The 18,038-nt window shown below is 42.6% G+C and overlaps 1 protein-coding gene across 5 annotated transcripts in view; it reads left to right on the plus strand.

Annotated features, from left to right (window-relative positions):
* The window catches only part of DIP2B (disco interacting protein 2 homolog B), a 70,275-nt gene that overhangs the window by 19,956 nt on the left and 32,281 nt on the right, over window positions 1-18,038 (plus strand). For all 5 annotated transcript variants that reach the window (XR_012584434.1, XM_074565168.1, XM_074565167.1 and 2 more), the window contains exons 2-3: window positions 10,492-10,563; window positions 17,545-17,694. Coding sequence is in view for 4 of the 5 variants with exons in the window: in XM_074565168.1 (XP_074421269.1) it covers window positions 10,492-10,563; window positions 17,545-17,694 (222 nt within the window). In the remaining variant the exon portion in view is untranslated. The remainder of the gene's footprint in view (window positions 1-10,491; window positions 10,564-17,544; window positions 17,695-18,038) is intronic.

The raw sequence follows: 18,038 nt of genomic DNA on the forward strand, positions 1-18,038 counted from the left end.
CACATAAGAAGGATCTTGCCACATCCTGTTCTCCAGCCTCTGAACAAAGTGCTTCTGAAGCAGCCATTGACTCTTCTTTAGCATGCCCAAAGAGCCCTGAACAGAAGTCATTCCTTGCATGATCCTTCTTGTAAAGAGCATTGCAGCTGACAGAATAATGGGTTTTCTTAGGCTTGCTGGTGACATGCCAACATGGTTTCCTTAGCAGTGAAATTCCTCAAGAAGCCGTGGTTGCTGATGTAAACATAACTGAAAGCTGAACACAGCCCATACTGAGCTCAGGGCCTGAAATCTGCTTCTTACGCTGTGCTGTACAGTACAGTGCATTTTTCTTCTGCTCTTTCTATTTAAATCTGGTTTCCCAAGTTTGTAACCAACTTGAATGGGTCGTACTCTTCAATCCGGAAAAGATGGCCTGGTCTCTGCACCGAGGAGCCTGTACCGACTCCTGGGCTTGTACGCAGCAAGGGTGGCTCCATGGGGCAGCCTCCCATTAACTGGAATATAGCTCTGCTTTTGTAGAACTGTGTTTGGGATGGAGGTGGAGTTATTTTAAATTACCACGTCCAGAAGAGGTTTAAGGTTAATTAACAAAGTGCTTTAGTTCCCACTAGTCAGGCTTAAAAGAAACGAATGGCAAACCTAAGAACAGTTTCCTGGCCGTGCACTGAGTCTGTCTCTGTCAGGTACGCTTCTGGAATTCGGTGGGAGTTTCCCCAAGTCAAATAACTAGTGTTGCACGCTAATTTGAGGCTGGGTGAAAGATTAATAATTGTATTGCTTTAACTTTAGCTAGTGGAATCCTACTATGGTGACTAATACTGTTTAATAGTAACTATCCTAGAGTAAGCACTTGTTAATGCTGTAAAATGGCTGTGGTTTGTGTTTCAGATTTCAGTGCTTTGGCAAAAACCATGTATTTTGCTCTTGCTTTCTCTGCTGCTTTTTTCTGTGGAATGGGAGTGACATCGTTATGAGCACACACTTGGTACTACCTCTTTGGGGAGTGATCTTTTAAGTGCTAATGCTTTCATCAAGGCATCTTTGTTTCATCATGCATAATCATTGAGCTCATTGCACTATGATTTGGAATAGCATTTTCCCATCTGGAAATACCTAATTATTGTGCTGCCGTGCAGCATGACATGCCAACTAGGTTAGTGCACTGTAACGCTGCTTAAAGGAAGGTCAGCGTTGCATTTCCATACCTGAATGCTTTGTGTGAGCAGCGCTGTGTTTGATCAATAGATAGGGGAATAATTGCTCCTAACTTCTTTCTTCTCCCATTCTTGCATCTCATTCAAGAATCTAGAATTTAATTATGAAAGTAACTTCAGGTACAGTTGGACCGAAATGGGCTGAAGCTCCAGACTGCTTTTTGGGATGGTTTGGCAGGTGTTGCGATGGCATCGGATCTGGAGGAGAGTTACCAGCAAGGAGTACCTGCGGCAGTTGGCTTATGTCAAAAAAAATTGAAGCCTGTTTCAAGAGAATTATTAAATATTGGCATCCGAGAGCCATGAAAGGGGGTAGGCAATAGGAATTGTGCACAGGATTAAAACCCTTACTGACTTCTATTTTAATCTTATCCCAGGCGGATCCACTGTAGTAATATTCTGCTGGTTTGTGTGGCCACGTTAGCTGCTGAGCAAAAGGCTGCAAAAATACGCTCAGGTTTCTGTGTGAGACCTGAGAGGCGAAGAGCCTCAGTGAGGGCCATCCACCCCTGGAACCGAGGTGCAGAATAAATGCCAGGGACCTTCTGGTTCCATTGAATACCTTGGACTGGAAGCTGTGGTGTTGCTGATGTCTGTGGGAGGGGTAAAAGCTCCGTACATCTGACTTTAATCAATCACCGCGTCTGTCAGAGCCCCAGACCGTCCCCAAATGCTGTTTACTGCAGGTTGTGGTAAACCCAAGGGAAGATCTCATTTGGCTTTCTAATTGTGGGTGACTATCTGCGTGAGCCTGAAGTATTTTGCAGCAAGATACAGAGTTCTCTTTGGGTGCCTGCATGGTTTTGTTTTTATTTTTATTCCTGGGCTAAAAACAGGCTTGATTTGGAAAATCATCTGTCCACGCTGGTCTGTTGTGGAGAAAGTGCATGCTGCTTAGAACTGGCAAAGAGTTTACGTGTGTGTAATCCTTTGCAGTTGGGTTTCTCCTAGGAGAAGGTTATCAGCACTCGCTGTTACAGTAATTCAGTTTCTACCTTAGGGAAGAGGGTGATGTACCTGCCTACTGAATAAAAGCTGAGTCACGGGGTTGTTACTCTTGCATACGGTTTAGTCATTTCCTGGCAAACTTTTGTTTTCAGTCTGGTGGTGGAGGGGTAGGTCTGTGCGTTTGTGCTGAGGATTAAATACATGCGAATTTCTGCTAGTGTCGGTGACCAGGTGGTTAGTCAGAAAAGAGTATTATTCAGGGCGGAATCACTTCATCTGGGTTTTTTAAATGCGTTGTGAGCTGTCTTGCTTTACTCAGCTCAGACTGCGAGTACAGCTGCTTCTGGGGTACGTGTGTGGGACACTTGCTGTTTCTCCTCATTTAAATGCGTTGTTCTAATGCAAGACCAGTATTATAAACACTGTTAAGCGCTCCTACATCTAAGCTCACATTCTTCTCATTGACTGCTTATTAAAAATAGATTAAAACGTTTCTCTTGAATAGATTTTTGTAAAATCCTATTGGTGACAAAGCCCTGGGTTTGTGCCCTTTATAGCATTCAGAAGGGAAAATGCATTTTTTCCCTGTGACAAGTTGTAGCTATTTAAAAGTTTAGGTTTGGGTTTTTTTTTTTTCTCCTCAGGATGGGGTTACATGCAAGATTTATTATTTGTATAAGGGATTAATCTATTTATATGCATGTGCTGGTTTTATGGGTAACATGTAAAATTTATATGGCTGCACTTTGCAACGTAATATCTTGTATGAAGTTGACTTCAGTGATTGTATTTTGCAGATGTTTGTTAGAGGCAGCGAGCAGAGCCTGTATTTAGTAGGGTTATCAGGGTTAACAGAATTTGGTGATGTATTTAAAGGTTGTAAGAGGTTATCTTCAAAAGTTTTTTGGAGCCTTTTATAAAACATTTTACCTTTTGTAAAGGTAGATGTTACCCGTGCGTCGACAGCGTGATTTGAGTTGCTGAGGCACAAGTACGTCACGCATCCTCTTGGCACAGGTGAGGATCTGAAAGGCAAAGTGTCACTAAAGTGGCCTTTTAGTTCTTACACACAAATGAACTCGAGGTATGGCTTGACATTTGGCTTCACGGTCGTTTGAGCGACTTACCGGGGGAAGTCCTTTACAGAAACTAACTGCTGAGAATACCAGGGTCACGTTGGTGCTGTGTAAACCGTGCACGCAGTCACGTGTAGAATGTTCTCATGTCTGCTGCAAAGAGAAGAATCAACAAAAGTGTAGTACATCTACAAGAGGCTCTTTTGTTTACTGTGGTAAGCTTCCAAGCATTTTTCAGTGTCCCAGTCTTGAGAAGCCTTTGAGAACTCATTTTGCTGACCCTGGATAGTGCCATTTTCAGCAGAAATGGTAATGATAAGTTACCGTATGTGTGTTGTTTTTTTTTTTTTCCTGTGGGGAACGGGGGTCTTAGGCTGACGTTAATCTGGTGACACCTCCTTTTCATTGGTCACCCCCTGCCCACGCACACAAAGAAAACTGAACTCTGTCCTTAGCTCACCCAGTTTGGTGATGCATCACATATGGCATCTAAGATTACTGCCCGTAATACACAGGCCCAGACGGGTGAATCGAGGACAGTGGGTCATCTGCAACTATGAAACGCTACTGTAAGAAAAAGAGATTCTTCAGTATAGTTTCAGGAGTTGGATTTATTGTTTAAAGGTAAAACAACAAAAAAATTATAAAGGCCTAAGGCACAGAGTAAGCGACTGGTGGTAAAGTGCACCTTGTGACCTTAAATGACACCGAGCGAGACCGCTGCTGTGTGGCAGTCTGGACACCACCATGTGCGCAGGGTAGACCCTGCCACTGAAACCCAATTGTGAATGGCATTCTTTGGAAATAGTAAATGTTGAGATTAAAATAGTTTTAATTTGGTAAAGCAACATTCGTAAGCCTTGAGAAAAGATTTTTGAAACTGTGGAACAGAGTCCCCACAGTGCTGGAGCCAAGTGGACTTGTACTGTGTATATAAATTAATCTGGAGCTGATCTGTCTGCGAAACTTTCAGTGCTGAAGCTGTAGCAGTATAATGCTTGCGCTTAACAAACAGAGCTTTGTAACACTTGCTGGTTTTTTCAGTAGCCTATTCATGTTCTTAATGGGAACAGAACGGTGCTGTTAAAGGGAAACTGCAGAGCACAAACCTGTTCTGTTTGTTTTTCTTACTGTTTGGTTTGGGGAGGGGGGTGACATATGGAGTGAGTAAGGCTTTATGTCTTTCAAGAAATCGGTGGCTTTTCTGGAAGACTGTATAGTTTGTAGGCCTTGGTATTGTCTTCAAGGAGGAAACCTGATATACAGCTTCACCAGAAGGAAGGAGGAGGGAATCTTTGAAGCTGCATCATCATTTGGCCTCAAACAGAAAGAGGCAATTGTCTAAACTTGTTTCAAACATAGTTTTTGTGCTGAAGTTGTAGCCAAAGAGTGTTAGTGCAAGACCATTTAACAGGTATAGTCTGTTTGAACACTCGGCCTTAGAACAAAGGTGTAAATGTGTCCTGGTCTGAGGGCCAAAACCACGACAAAATGTTGTCTTTTGGGTTGCTGGAGCCTGGGATTGAGGGTGTCCTAGCTTTAAGCCTCGGTAAAACCATCGCGGGGTAGGGGTATCTAGAAGCTGCCAGTCCTCTAGGAAATGGAAGCCAGTGTCTAACTACAAAATAAATAAGTGGCGACAACATTCGTTACAGAAGTGCTGAAATTATTGGTTTGATGTCTGTTTTCTGCCTAGGCCATAGCTGAGAGTCTTAAGTACTGAAGTGCATACCTTCCTCGTTTTGGGTTTCCCGAACATGCCACTAATGCTTCCAAATGCACTTGAAAGACCTTATCTGGAAGTGGCACGCAACAAAAGAACAGTTTGGACTTTCAGCTACACTTACGGGTTTCGGTATCTCCAGTTTTGTGTCTACTTCTGGTCAAGGACAGGAAATCCAAAATCAAGCTCTGCAAAATCAGGCTTTACGCTGTATTCTGTCAGAGTGAGTTCCAGGTGATGAAGCTACCGGGAGGCATTGTCTGTCATATGTGCCTGGAGATGAAGCAGGGGAGTAGGCAAGAAAGGCAAAGTCATCAAGGTAATTAATAGGGGTGAGACCTGAAAAGCAAAAGCAATGGTGATAATAGAATTTATTTCCTTATTTTTGTTATAATCTTGTTAGAGTATTTGCTGTTAAATAAAGACAATAGCTATCTGTGTTTTGAGGCTAGTTTCCATGATTCTATGTTTGCATAAACTGCTAGAAACATTGACATATTTCCTTCTAAAAGCATACAGTCATTTTTTAAAAATGCATATGAACTGCTTTCAAATTTGAACCTTTTGCTGGATACAGTCAAGTGTTTGGAGGCTTTGTTGGGGAGATGCTGTGCACTACGTGATCATTTTCCTTAATTTCTCCACTGTAGTAATTATGGTTTTGTTAGACAGTAAATGATTCAGTGTTCTCATTCCATGGGGGGAAGGGGAGCAAGGATGTTGAAAGAGGAGTATTGTCTGAGCGTAGCAGGATTAGCTGGTGTTACCACCTTGCACTGATTGAGCACCACTGTTTAGAATAGATCATCAACTCTAATTGCTGAAAAGCAGCCTGGCGTCACAGGGCGGTGAGGCTCCTGAAGTTTCAGGCTTCTCTGTTGCATGATTTGAATATAGGTGTAGCATCCAGGCGGATCAGGTGTAGTTCCCTGGACTTCCCACGTTTGCTGGAAGCCCCTATCCCTCTGTCATTGCCCAGGTTGTCTGTTCTCTTGCGCTCTCAATGGTCAGAACATCCAGATTGGATTTGCGTGATGAAGGTCCATTCTCATTTCCTCTCAAGAAATCAGGAGAATCATACGGAAAAGGAATCTCAGGATCCATTTTTTGCATTTTTCCAGGGAATTCTGTTTCTCAAACGTACACCTGTTGAATCACCAACAAGCAGGGCCTCTTGGATTTCATCACGGAGGTGTCTGCAGTCAGGATTATTGTCCAGGCATTCCAAGTGAGGAAAAATTGTTGCTCCTTGATTGAACTTGTCTGCAAACCATAAATCCAGAGTTATTTCCTACTCTGAAGCCACAGACGGTCATCTCTTGTGTATTTGCAAGACCTGTCTTGAAAAGTAGGAGAACCGTCAGAAGAGAGAAAAGATTAAATGGGGGGAGGAGAGGGGAGCAGTGTGGTGGTCTATAGCGAGATGAGGAGTTACTGCAGCAATGCAAGACGGTGCCAGCCTCCTGCCGGAGAACCTCTGCTGTGCGGCTGGGGCTGGCCCACCAAACGCTTTGCAAATGAGCAGGGAAACGGAGCTGGTGGCTCCACAGGAGAAAACTTCTCATGTCTTGGGATGAGTTACCCTTTGTGAGTAGTGCTTGTGGTAGCAGAGCTGTGCATTGGTCGGGATGGAAAAACTGAGTTTGGGTAGCAGTGTGAGGAAAATGGTAGCGCGTGGAGCTGATGAACTGGACTGTGGTGGGCTGTATTTCCACTTCAGGCTGTTCTAATGTCCTGGTTACCTGTGGAGGGTGAAGACATGACTGCACCTCAGCTGGTGGTTGCTGTCACTACAGCAGAGGTGTCGGGGAAGGAGAGCCTGTTCCTCCGCTGCATCAGCCACCACCAGCTTCGCTCACTCTCATGTGTCCTTAAAAAAAAAAAACCACAACCACAAACAAATCCCTAAAGATCCTGACATTGCATTTTGAGACACGAGGAAAGATCAGGACATACAAGAATTGTAAGGTTGTATATGGTGAAAGGGTCTTGACTGAAAAGAGACTGAAGCTTTGCTTTCTTTTGACAGAAATCCCGTTTCCTTACAGGGCCTCCTCAGCGTGTGGAGGCACAACCAGCACTGGCTTAGGATATAGATAAATATAGACTACAACTGAACAGAAACAGTTGTAGCTGGGTGAGGGCCAAAAGAATGTCACAGCAGTAAGTGTTTTTGTTTGTAATTTCTTTCCTAGGAATGAACAAACACTAGCACCATTTTAAAGCTAAATTGTCATCTCTCATTTGCTTTGCTAATGCTTCCTTTGTAGCGCTGTGTCTTGCATCTGTGTCGAGAGGGGTTGTGGTTCTTAGGCTGTTGTTTCAGCTAACTGGAAGAATGTAGCACACCAAATGTCAAAGTGTTGAATTTATGGAAACGGGGTTGATGATTTACCGGGTTTATGTAGTAGGAGTGAATGGTTCTTGAGATCGCAGTCCTATTGTCTTGGTTCTCTTCCTGTTGCTGTAATTTATGATATTTGGTGAGGAAGTCCGCATTTATGTTCAGCTCTAGCCATTTCCATTTCCTGTACATCAGCAGAAAAGGAATAGGGTGAAAGAAAATTTCTCTCTTAGTGGATCTTTGGTTTCTGTCTCAGTGGACTGATACCAAACTTGGACTATGTATGACCAGAGAGAAGAGGCTTTGTAGAATAAAATTGTTCTACTCGTGCAGCCTGTTAAAGGGACACTTGCTTCCTAGGCTTGAGACATCAATTTGGGCATAACTGCTGTGGTTGTAGTAATCGGATTATAATTTTATTGAGATGATTTTACGCCTGTCACCCGTGCCTACGCACAGGCTTTTCTTCTGAGAGCTTTAGTCCCTGTGTCTTGCCGGAGCTTCATTTCAGTTAATGGTATTCTGTTTCTAACCTGCTAAATAAAGACCTCTAATTTATCTGTTTCTTCTAAACTTTTTGGTCTCTACTGCCTAGTTCCACTTCACTAGGGCTAGTCTAAAAATCTAAGCGTTACGCTTTCTAATCCTATAGGCAGGTGCTTCAGACTGTCAACCTGTTTGTCAAAATAATGGTCAATTTTTTATTATTATAATTTTATTTTATTTTTAAACAAACTCTGCTTGGAAATTCCGCAGTGGGAAGACACAGTGCTGTGGGGAGGTCCCAGGAATTTATCACCCTTATCTCTGTTGCTTGAATTTTACTAGTTGGAACTTTCCTGCTCTTGCCAAGTAGCATTAGGCTTTTTGATTTTATTTTTTTATTAGCTTATGGTCAGAGAATCCTTTTTTTCAGGCAATATTGTAAATGATCTGCATCGCGTGATAGTGAAGGTTGCAAATAAGGCTTTGGCCTGAGTTACCTTCTTGTTTTTCAGTGGTATCTCACCTCAGCTTCAGATTTCTGAACGCAGATCTGTGAACCATAGTGCTCCGTTCCTGTGAGGATACGCTTGGTTTATTGGTAGGATATTAGTGTGGAGCAAGTGATGACAGAGAATGGGATGCTGCTAGTACTTAAATTGGGTGTACTGATTTTGTTTGTAATGTACTGGTATTCCTTATTAATTCCAACAATTTTCTGTGGCAAATGTTTCATTATATATAGCGTGTAACCACCAATGTCAAGAGTCCAATTAAATGTTGTGGAGAAATTAATCACAAAATAACAAGCTACAAACAAATCTGTGGGTTGGCTTATAAGGGAAAATCCCTCCCCCTTTCTGTGCAGGTTTGTTTTTCCTGAAGTGGCAGTCGCCCCGCTCTATTTGTTACCCAAATGAACAAAGGTGGGGAATTAAAACTGCCTCTGAAAACGGAGAGGCAAATCTCAGAAAAGCTGCTGGATTTTGTAGCTCATGCAGTGGATCGAAATGTTACCCTTTTGGCGTGCGCTCTTTGCATAGCTCTTTTTTGAAGGTGTACTTTTCTTACGCTGCCAGCATACCTTTCTCGTGAGCTGGATTAATTTAACTGAGCTATGTATTGCAATCAAGCATTAAAATTAATGCTTTGGTTGGCATTTCACTGCTTCATGGGCTTTCTAATTTTCAGCTGCTGGATTTGTTTGGACTTGTTGGGGCCTGACTCAACTATAGTGTTAGAGGAGTGAGATAAAATTTTGTGTGCAAACGCACACCCTCCGCTAAGCAGCATAAGTCCCATTTCGGCTCCGAAACTCTCAGTGTAGGCGAGTCAAGTGACACTGGCATTTGACTGTCTGGCACAAAGGAGCAAAGCCCATTCCCTTTCCAGGCATTTCAGTGCTGCAAAACCACCTTTATCACCAAAATGGCCAGTTCACCGGACTGTTTTCGCAGAGGTGCTGGTTGTGTTGGGAGGCTTAGAGCTAAACCCTTTAATCACCTTTTCTGATGTGGCCCCGCAGATCAGGCTGGAGGTGTCTGGCAGAAGGATGCTGTGCGGCAGCAAATGCAGTGCCCTGTGCTGCTCAGCGTCTAATACTCTGTTGCCTTACAATAATCAGGCTCACGGCAAAGAAAACATGCCATTTGCGATCACTAGTTTCTTGTAATATAAATATGGGCTTAATTTAACTTGAGCAGTAATACCAAATAGTTCTGGTTTCTTATTGCTACGTGTTTGATCACTTCCAATCTTTCGGCCCCAAGAGATAAGAGGTTACAAGTGCAGGTCAGGCTACAAAAAGGCTTGAAATGCTGCAGGGCTTTTTGTTTTAATCCCTCCAAGGTTCCAGTCTTTCTTGTGGTTCCGATGCAATGTGAGAAATTAAAACAAAAGACAGCAGCCAGATGGTAGATCTCCAGGATCAGACAGATTAGTTTTTTAAAAAAGGGAAAAGTTTACTAATACTTATTCTCTTCTGGAGTTTTTGCTTCTGTGGAGCTCAAGTGTCTCTCTTCTGTGTGCTTCTACCAGTAGGCAAACAGTGGAAATACAGCTACTACTAGGTTAAAAAAAAAAACAAAAAAACCCCCAAACAACACAACTCCCTGGTTTGCTTTCACTCAATATCAAATAGACGTGATTAAAAGTCTGGTTTTCTGGCTCATAGGGTGTGCTTCTTGGGTAGTAGTGTTGAAGTTGGCCCTGTTCATCCTTGCCTCAGTTTTCGGAGGTGCCCTAAACAGCTCCTGCAGTGGGGTCGCATTATTTGCTGAAAGCTGTTCTAAATTTGATTAGTTTAAGAGGAGACTCTGAGTTTGTACTTTCCCGTTGCCCGGTTGTTTGGGAATTATTCCATTTTGTTAGCCTAGGTTGGCTTTGTGGTTACAGAATATTTTCATGCACTCCGAGTTTCCCTTTTTAGGTTTTCATTGCTTTGATATTCCATTTAGATAGCTGTTCTCATTCAAAGTGTTGCATTTAAATAGTGTATATCTCTGATCCCAAGGGAAACTACAGAAGTTCTGTGATATGGAGGCTTTGAAACTATAATGTACTCACTCCTATTTGGCTTCAGGTTTTCTTCTTCGTGTGCGTTGCTTTGTTCGGGTGGAACCTTCACATCACGGAAAAGAAAAGCAGACAGACCTGAAAAATGAGGACATGGTTAAATGAGTATTCTTTTCTTGATTTTAGGGGACATCACACAAAAGGGGTATGAGAAGAAGAGAGCAAAGCTTCTGGCTCCGTATCTTCCACAAACCCAAGGTAGGTGCTTGCTTAGCTGCCATAAGAATTTTGCATGGCTTTGACACTAAAGGGATCTGTGGAGTGGAGCGCTGAGATTTCACTTGCCAACTCTGAACTGTTCTGTTTCGTATGTTTCCTCAGCTGTCTAATAATTACACTGTGGCGGTTGCATGGATGCCATGGCGGTATTTTGCCTCTAGTTTGCTTGTTCATATTGAACTCGAGGGATTCCTGGTAGTTCCAGAGCTGTTTGGTGGGTCTCTGTACAGTGCTGTGTATTTCAACACTTGGTATGCCCTGTCTTTATCTCCCACATACATAAATCACGTCCTGCTCCCTTGCCAGCTGAGAACTCAAGGGCGTTGAATCAATTGTGAGGTGCAAGGTCCTCAAGAATCATTCTGGAAACTTTCTTAAAAATGGCCTAACTGCAGGGCTGGTCTGTACAGCATCCTTTCCGCCATCTTAATTCCTTGTTGGAGAAACATTACAGTTTTCGTAATTTGTTGGTTTATTTTACCAGAGCAGCTGAATTCATGTACTTCATTTACATCTGTTTCTTTTGGTTCAAAGATCCTTAGCGGTAGAGCTGATTGTAGTAGGATAATTATATATAATTGTAAACTGAAGGACACGGCTGAAAGTATGCCCAATAATTATTACGGAGATGCTTACCCAAAATAATTGCACTACTGATACGCCGAGATGCTTAACCATTAAGAAGTAATATATCTGGCTCTGAGCAGTCTGGGGAGTGAATGGGTATGACAGCAGTCATGACTGGACTTATTGTCATTTACTGAGACTGAACTACTGCCAAAAAAATTAAGGAAAGAATGAAGGCTAACAGTGCATTTATTGACCATCAGCACTGCGTCCGCTGAGGAGAGATCGTATGGGGGTTTTCTGCTGAAATTACAGGAGTTCAATTCAGGCAATCGCTTGAGGAACATAAAAGGTCTCTGCCACTCTCATGCGGCAGCTTCTAGACTCTGCCGCTCCAAAACGCTGGATGGTTGCAGCCCTGCTCTCTTCCGTCCCAGTTGTTTCTCAACTTTGTTTTGCTTTGTATTCAACAAAAGCTGGTGCCTGTTCTCTTGTCCGAGACTTACTGCCGTAGTGGGTGCTTTATACGGAACGGAATCGTGTGTTCTGTCTGAGCTAACATACTAAAGGTAGCAAGACAAGCAGAAATTGGGTTTTAGCCCTCAAATTTGAGATTTTGTTACAGACAACTGAGTACAGAGGACTGACTCCCTGAACAGGGTGTGATAGGAATCTCTGACAGCTAGGTTGCTTACCTTTGCATCAAATCTGTTTCTGATATTTAAAGAAACCGAAAAGTAATATACATGACTAATCCCTCCTTATGGTCTTTCTAAGTAGATATTTGTTAATCAGGTTTTACAGTCTCTCAGTCCAACATGTGTGTATACCAGTGGAGATCTTGAGCCTTAGGAGGAAACATGGGCTCCTTTCCTATCCTTCTTGGCAGACTTGTCCTGGAGTCCAGCGGAGGCTGAAGCTCTACAAGCTGCTTTTCATCTGACGACACGATCTTGTGCCCCTCATGCCTTTGCACGCGTGTTTGGTTTGTTTCAGAAAATGTTGTTTAATTAGGAGGAAAAAAAAAAAGTGTTTGGCAAGACTGTTTGTGGCCCTGCTATTTTAATTGTCACGCTTTTCAGGGCTGGAGAATGAGCTGAAGTTCAGGAAGAGACACAGGCTGATAGGAGGTCACCAATTAAGATAGCATTTTCCCTGCCCTTCTGGCTCAGCCCTCCAGCTCTTTATATATCTTAGATCCAGCTGCCCCTATATCTGGGAATCTCCTGTTGTAAAAATCCTGCTGAAGTCATGCGTGAGGGATTCAGAATCAGGTCACCTTGTTAATGAGCAGAAAATGAATTTAGTCCACGACCAAAAAAAAAAAATATTTACTCCTGGCATTTAGTGCATTGCATTTCTCAAAGCAGCTTCCTGATGTTTGCTAATGTATTGTCTCCACTTCATCGATGTGAAATGAGACGAAGGTAGGTACGATGACATGTCAGGGCATGTCAGCATTATAATTTGGGAGATTCTTATTGCTAAATCTGTGCTCCATTCACATTGCCTCTGGGAGCTTGCCTCATTGCTTTAGAGTTACGGCAACGATGTTAATTACCTAAAGATACATGTTTTCCTGGTGCAACATCCATTTTTGTAAATGGGACTCACTGAGGCGATGGGGCTGCGATCCCGGAATCGTTGCTCCCCTGTTAAGTGCTGGCTGCTGCACAAAAAGGCTCTGAAGGAAGTGTTTTGAGCAGCTTCCCAGGCTGCGCGTGTGAAGTAACGCTGCCGATTTCACTGGCACCGGGACCACAGCGGGGAGGCCAGGCACGCTTATTCCACTTTACGCTGCTGACTAACCACCTGCGACAGAGGAGCCGGCTGCCCCGCTCTCCTCATCCTTCCTGCCTTTGGGAAGTGTCGAACTGGAGCTAAACCCCGAGTTGCCCTCTGGAACGGGCTGGGCTCTCACTGCTTCGAGATGTTGCTTTTCTTGGAGTAACGCTGACATTTTCAAGTCACCCTCAGAGTCATTTGTGAGGACCGGGTATTTTTATACCTATTTCAAAAGATGCGATACAATGCAATTTTTTTGCAAAACGCTTTTTGGATGGATAGATGAACTGCTCTGCTCCTAAGAGGCAGAGTAACTAACTCACTATCTCTTGAAACTAGTTTTTGCTGCAGACTACAGGCAAAGCTCTGCCTAGGGAAAGGGCTCCTGCCCTTATTAGTTGCTGCAAATCTGGAAAGGCATTTACAACTTTATAGTTCGAACAATGCAGACGCAGGAATGCCTTCTGCCAAAATTAGCAGCCCTTGCACACAGACTGTTGGCAGAGTACACTTTCTTGCTATTTAAGATAATGCATTCGGTTCCTCTGCTAATGTGTAAAGGAAATTATATTCATTAAGCACTGATTCACTGTCAGAACCTTTTTCTGTAACTGCTGGAGTGCTCTTGCTCCTCTTTTCTATTCTCATGATGATGGGAAAAAAAGGAAAAAATTAAAAATTATAAACAAGCAAAGGGAACGTTGGAGTACTTACTGATTTTATTGAAAAGGTAAGAGGAATGTGATCCGGTGGGTTTTGTATTCCAGTACCTCAGGGAGAGGTGTTGGAAGACAGGAGCAAATATGCTTGTAAACCTATTGAGACTGATAACATTTGAAGCTAATTTAATTGATCTGTGAATTTTAGCTGTTAACGTTATGTTTTGTTTTTTCTGCTTCGTGTTATTCGTGGACAGCACAAGGTGGGAACGTTATAGATTGTGTTACTTTAGTGTTTCATTTCTTTGAATCATGGCACTTTGGAAAAGAAACGTTTCTTCTTTGCTTCCCGCGTGGGCTGTTGTGCATTTCCTGTCTCGGGAGAGTCTTTCCTGCCACCCCGTGTGCTGTGGGCTCCGGTAACCCAGCGGAACTCTACTGTAGGAGAGTTTGGCTTGTTTTTTTTTCTTTCTTTGCCCCGTCTGTCTGTCGGCATCGTGTTAGTTCAAATGGGAGCTAATGTGGAACAGTAACCAGTGATAAAACAGCTTTGTCTAAACCTGTAAATCATGCACACGCGCTCCGGCTTAGTGTTGTTTAGAGAGTTTCACCCGTTTACAAGATCTGACTTGCAGCTACCACAAATGGGGAATTATTTTCTTCCTTATCCAGTCTGAGGGGTATCACAATTCCAAATGAAGCTTATCTAGGAACTAAATTTCTCCATCTTTGAAGTAATATCCAGGACTAAATCAATGAAGCACCTGAATTCTTCCTTCATGTCTTGCACAAGGCAGAATTGAGATGCTGGTAGCTCCGGTGAAAGTGTCTGTGAATCTCCTAAACGTGGCGAGTTCTGAGGGCTGGCAGGCAGCGGCCATCGCATGAAGCCTGTGCGGCCGTGCTGCTGCTGAGCGGGGCTGTCCCTGCGTCCTGGAAGTGCTCCTGGGGCTGACTTGGAAACCCTGGATACTTGAGTTTGTTATTTACATGATTTTTACAGGCACGCAGCTTGAAAAAATCATCTTGTTATAAGGAATAGCCAGTGCAACACTAGCACTTCTGTTCAATTCTGTATGCAAAACAGCAGAATAACAGGTTTGCCTGCTGCTTTTCTTCTGCCAGATGAATCTAGCACTTACTGTCCTTGTTGTTAATGTAAACACATATCCCTGTTGATCATACATGATGCTTATAATGATTCTTTTAATCTAAAGATCTTTTTACGAAAAAAAGCTCTGAATGTTTAAACCGTTGAACCTCTTCCTTCAACAAAACGCAGGGATCGCAAAGCAGTCAGTTCTGCCTAAAAACTAAGGACAATTTAAAAATCCATAACAGCTTCCAAAAGCAAATCTAAAATAATTTATTTTTCATGTCCCTGTAGATTCGAATCCTGCAGCAGAAACTGCGGCTCCAGCAGGATTATTGTAAAGGGAATGCTAAAGAAGTCACCTGTCACCTGCCAGGCTTAGCTCACTTATGTTGCTTTGTTGTATAACCATGTGTGATTTACTGAAGCTATACGCTTTTTCCCTCATCTGCTTGAATGCTTTGTTAGGCTACTGTAACGTGTTATTGTGTCATAGCAAAATATTTAAACAAAGAGCTTGCTCTTGGTGTGTCATGTCACTTAGAGACACATTTGATCCCTTTGTAAATGGAATGTCATGTTTGCCTTGTGATGCCCTGCAGAGCAGATGAGACGCTTTTGCAAGACTTACATGAGAGAACTGAATATGAATATAATAATTCGTTTAAAATAGTGTTAAATCTGCTGCTGACATCTAGTGGGTACTTGAATTCGTAAATACTCAAATGATCAGAAAACATTAAGCTTTTCTTCTCAGTCTTGTCTTTGGATCAAAATAAAACTCTCTCGGTTTTGATGAAGGCAAATATATGCTACAAAGATGTTAAGCGAGTTATCAATGAAGGGTGTTCCAGAATGACGGGAAGGGGATGCAAACACTGATTCTTTTGGATGTGGGTAAACTGAGGTTTTGAATTGAAAATCTTGCTGTGAAGTCCAGGTCTTCCAGTGACCAGGTCCTGCACCTACACCACTAAAAGGTCTCTTTTCCTTTTCCATTCTATTTCTTGTGCTGCCAGCGTCTTTGTAAAGGTGATGGTTGTTTTGATAAGCAAATACAGAACTCTGTGTTATATGTTGTGATGCCCAAAAAATACCAGTGAAAATGGGGAATAGCTGTTTGTCCCGCTAGTATGGTTTGAGAATCTCTGGCTAGCAGGGTATCTTCTTTCTGACTAGAAAGAAAGGGTCTGATTTTTTTGGCATGATAGTTTAAAGAGTCATTAATATATAAGCTCTGTAGCTTGCCTCCGTTGAATGTTGATATCACAAACAGAACTAGTAAAAATTTGAGGAAGAGGTGAAAAGTTTTGAAAAGGATCCCAGGCCAAAGAGTAAAGCTAAGGGTTAAGAGAGAACTTCTTCCAGGAGCACATTGCCCCTGTGTTCTTGTTTTATTTTTTTTTTTCAAAGCATATAATGCTGAGCTAAATGGATAGTTAGCTTGCTGTAACATTGAATTAATATTCTGCTCTTTAGGATGTTGGAAGGTGCAGGAGGTGGTTGAAGACTTCTGTAACTAGTTGGATGTGATTTGCTGGTATTGTAAGTTCCCTGAGCTTGAGGCGCCTGCCTTGAGTTGTTTACCTAAAACCACACGCTAAGTGGTATAACTGGAATTGGACTCCAGGTTTTGTGGTTTCCTCTTCATTTCTCTAATCCTTTGGTAGTTTGTGAGAATTCATAAGCGGCACATATTTAGATGACACAATTGCTCTTCTTTTTGCATGACTTCAGGTGACAACCCGAAGGTAATTACAGCTGTATGACCTTTAGTTTTTAAAAAGTTCCCACTGACGCACAATTAATTTCAGATTTGAAACTCCAGCAGCAATTCCTAGTGTCCCTTGCTGAATGATATAAAATGATAACTTCTTATCAGATTATCTGTTTAGCCACCTGTATTTGTGGGGAAAAACAAACTTTTCCAGGATGATAAAGCCACTTCCCTCTTGACACGCTGGAAGGAGCCAGAACATGGACAACCAGAGGTCTCTGGTTTTGTAATTGGTGTGAACAGCGAAGGCTCTTGCCACTGGTATATTATTGGTTTTCCTGTCAATATTGCCCACTGGTCGGGGAGCACTGAGTAAAAGACCCAGCATCTCAATGTATTTTTCTGTGGGTTTCCTCTTCTTCACAACTCAGACTTAATGTGGGATAATGCCTCGTTGCATCAGTCCAACCCCTTTGCTCATTGTGCCCGTAGCAGCCATGTCTACAAGGTGTAAATGACTCCGAACTCTAAAAGCAATTTACCACAAGTGAAACTGCTAATTCTCTTCCGTCTTAATGCGATAATGAGAGTATGGTGCAGTCCTGCTCCCCCTTGGAAACAGGGAAAAATGGGGAGCAAGCCATACAAATACTGAGTCATAAAACATTGAAGTTCATTGCAAATGGCTCTATTAAGTGTGTGGAAGTGTAGGATTTACCTGCCTTACCTAGTTTCGTCCGTCAAGATTTATCTGAATCTTATAATCTCTGCTTTTGTATTTCGTAATGAATTCTTTAAAGGTGACGTCATCTCCCTTTATCACTGATACGTTACTTGAATTATGGGAAATTGTATTTTTTGTCTATTTGCTGTAAATTGTCTCTTCAAGTGCCTAACAACCCCTTAAAAAGAAAAAAGCTGGAAAAAACTCTTTAAGAGTGAGGTCAAAGAAGGGACAGGTATATCTTAACTGATTAGGGTATAATTGGACACATGTATTAATAGACTAATTAGATGCACTTCACTACCAAAAAAAAAGGGGGGGGGAAATCCTGTAATTATATGGTGAAAGGGAAAAATATGATCAAAAAAGCCTACTTCCATTTCCTGCTCTCAGAGACTTGTGTACTGTTTTCCAGGGGTTGATCCAGCGTTACAGAAGGAGTCCAGAACTCAGATGCCCGTTCCATCTGCAACTCCAGCCTCAGCATCATCATCGTCATCATCATCCTCATCCAAATTTCACCGAGCTCGCTCCGGGGGAGCCAGAGATGAACGCTATCGATCTGGTAAGGGCCGGGCAAGAGTTCACCTGGGATTCCTGTAAATGAGGGAGAATGTGCCGTGTCCTCTGAAGGAGTCAAGCTTATGATTCATCCTCTGATGGGCGCTCCTACCTTGGTGGTTCTGTATAAAGAAACACCAGGCTGGTGGGAGTGCAGCTGCTGAATCAAAAAGAATGCCAAGTAGAAAAAAGCAAATAACGTCTTGCCACCTTGATTTTCTGGCTTGAATGCAACTATTCAATGCATGTCACTCACAGAACGGAAAGCCTATTTTAACCATATCTGTAGGTAACCGGATTCAGTGAAGTGACAGGTAAGAATTTGTTCCTGGAATTGGTGATTGCTGT

The sequence above is a fragment of the Larus michahellis genome, chromosome 22 (genome assembly GCF_964199755.1).
Source record: "Larus michahellis chromosome 22, bLarMic1.1, whole genome shotgun sequence".
Classification (NCBI taxonomy): domain Eukaryota; kingdom Metazoa; phylum Chordata; class Aves; order Charadriiformes; family Laridae; genus Larus; species Larus michahellis.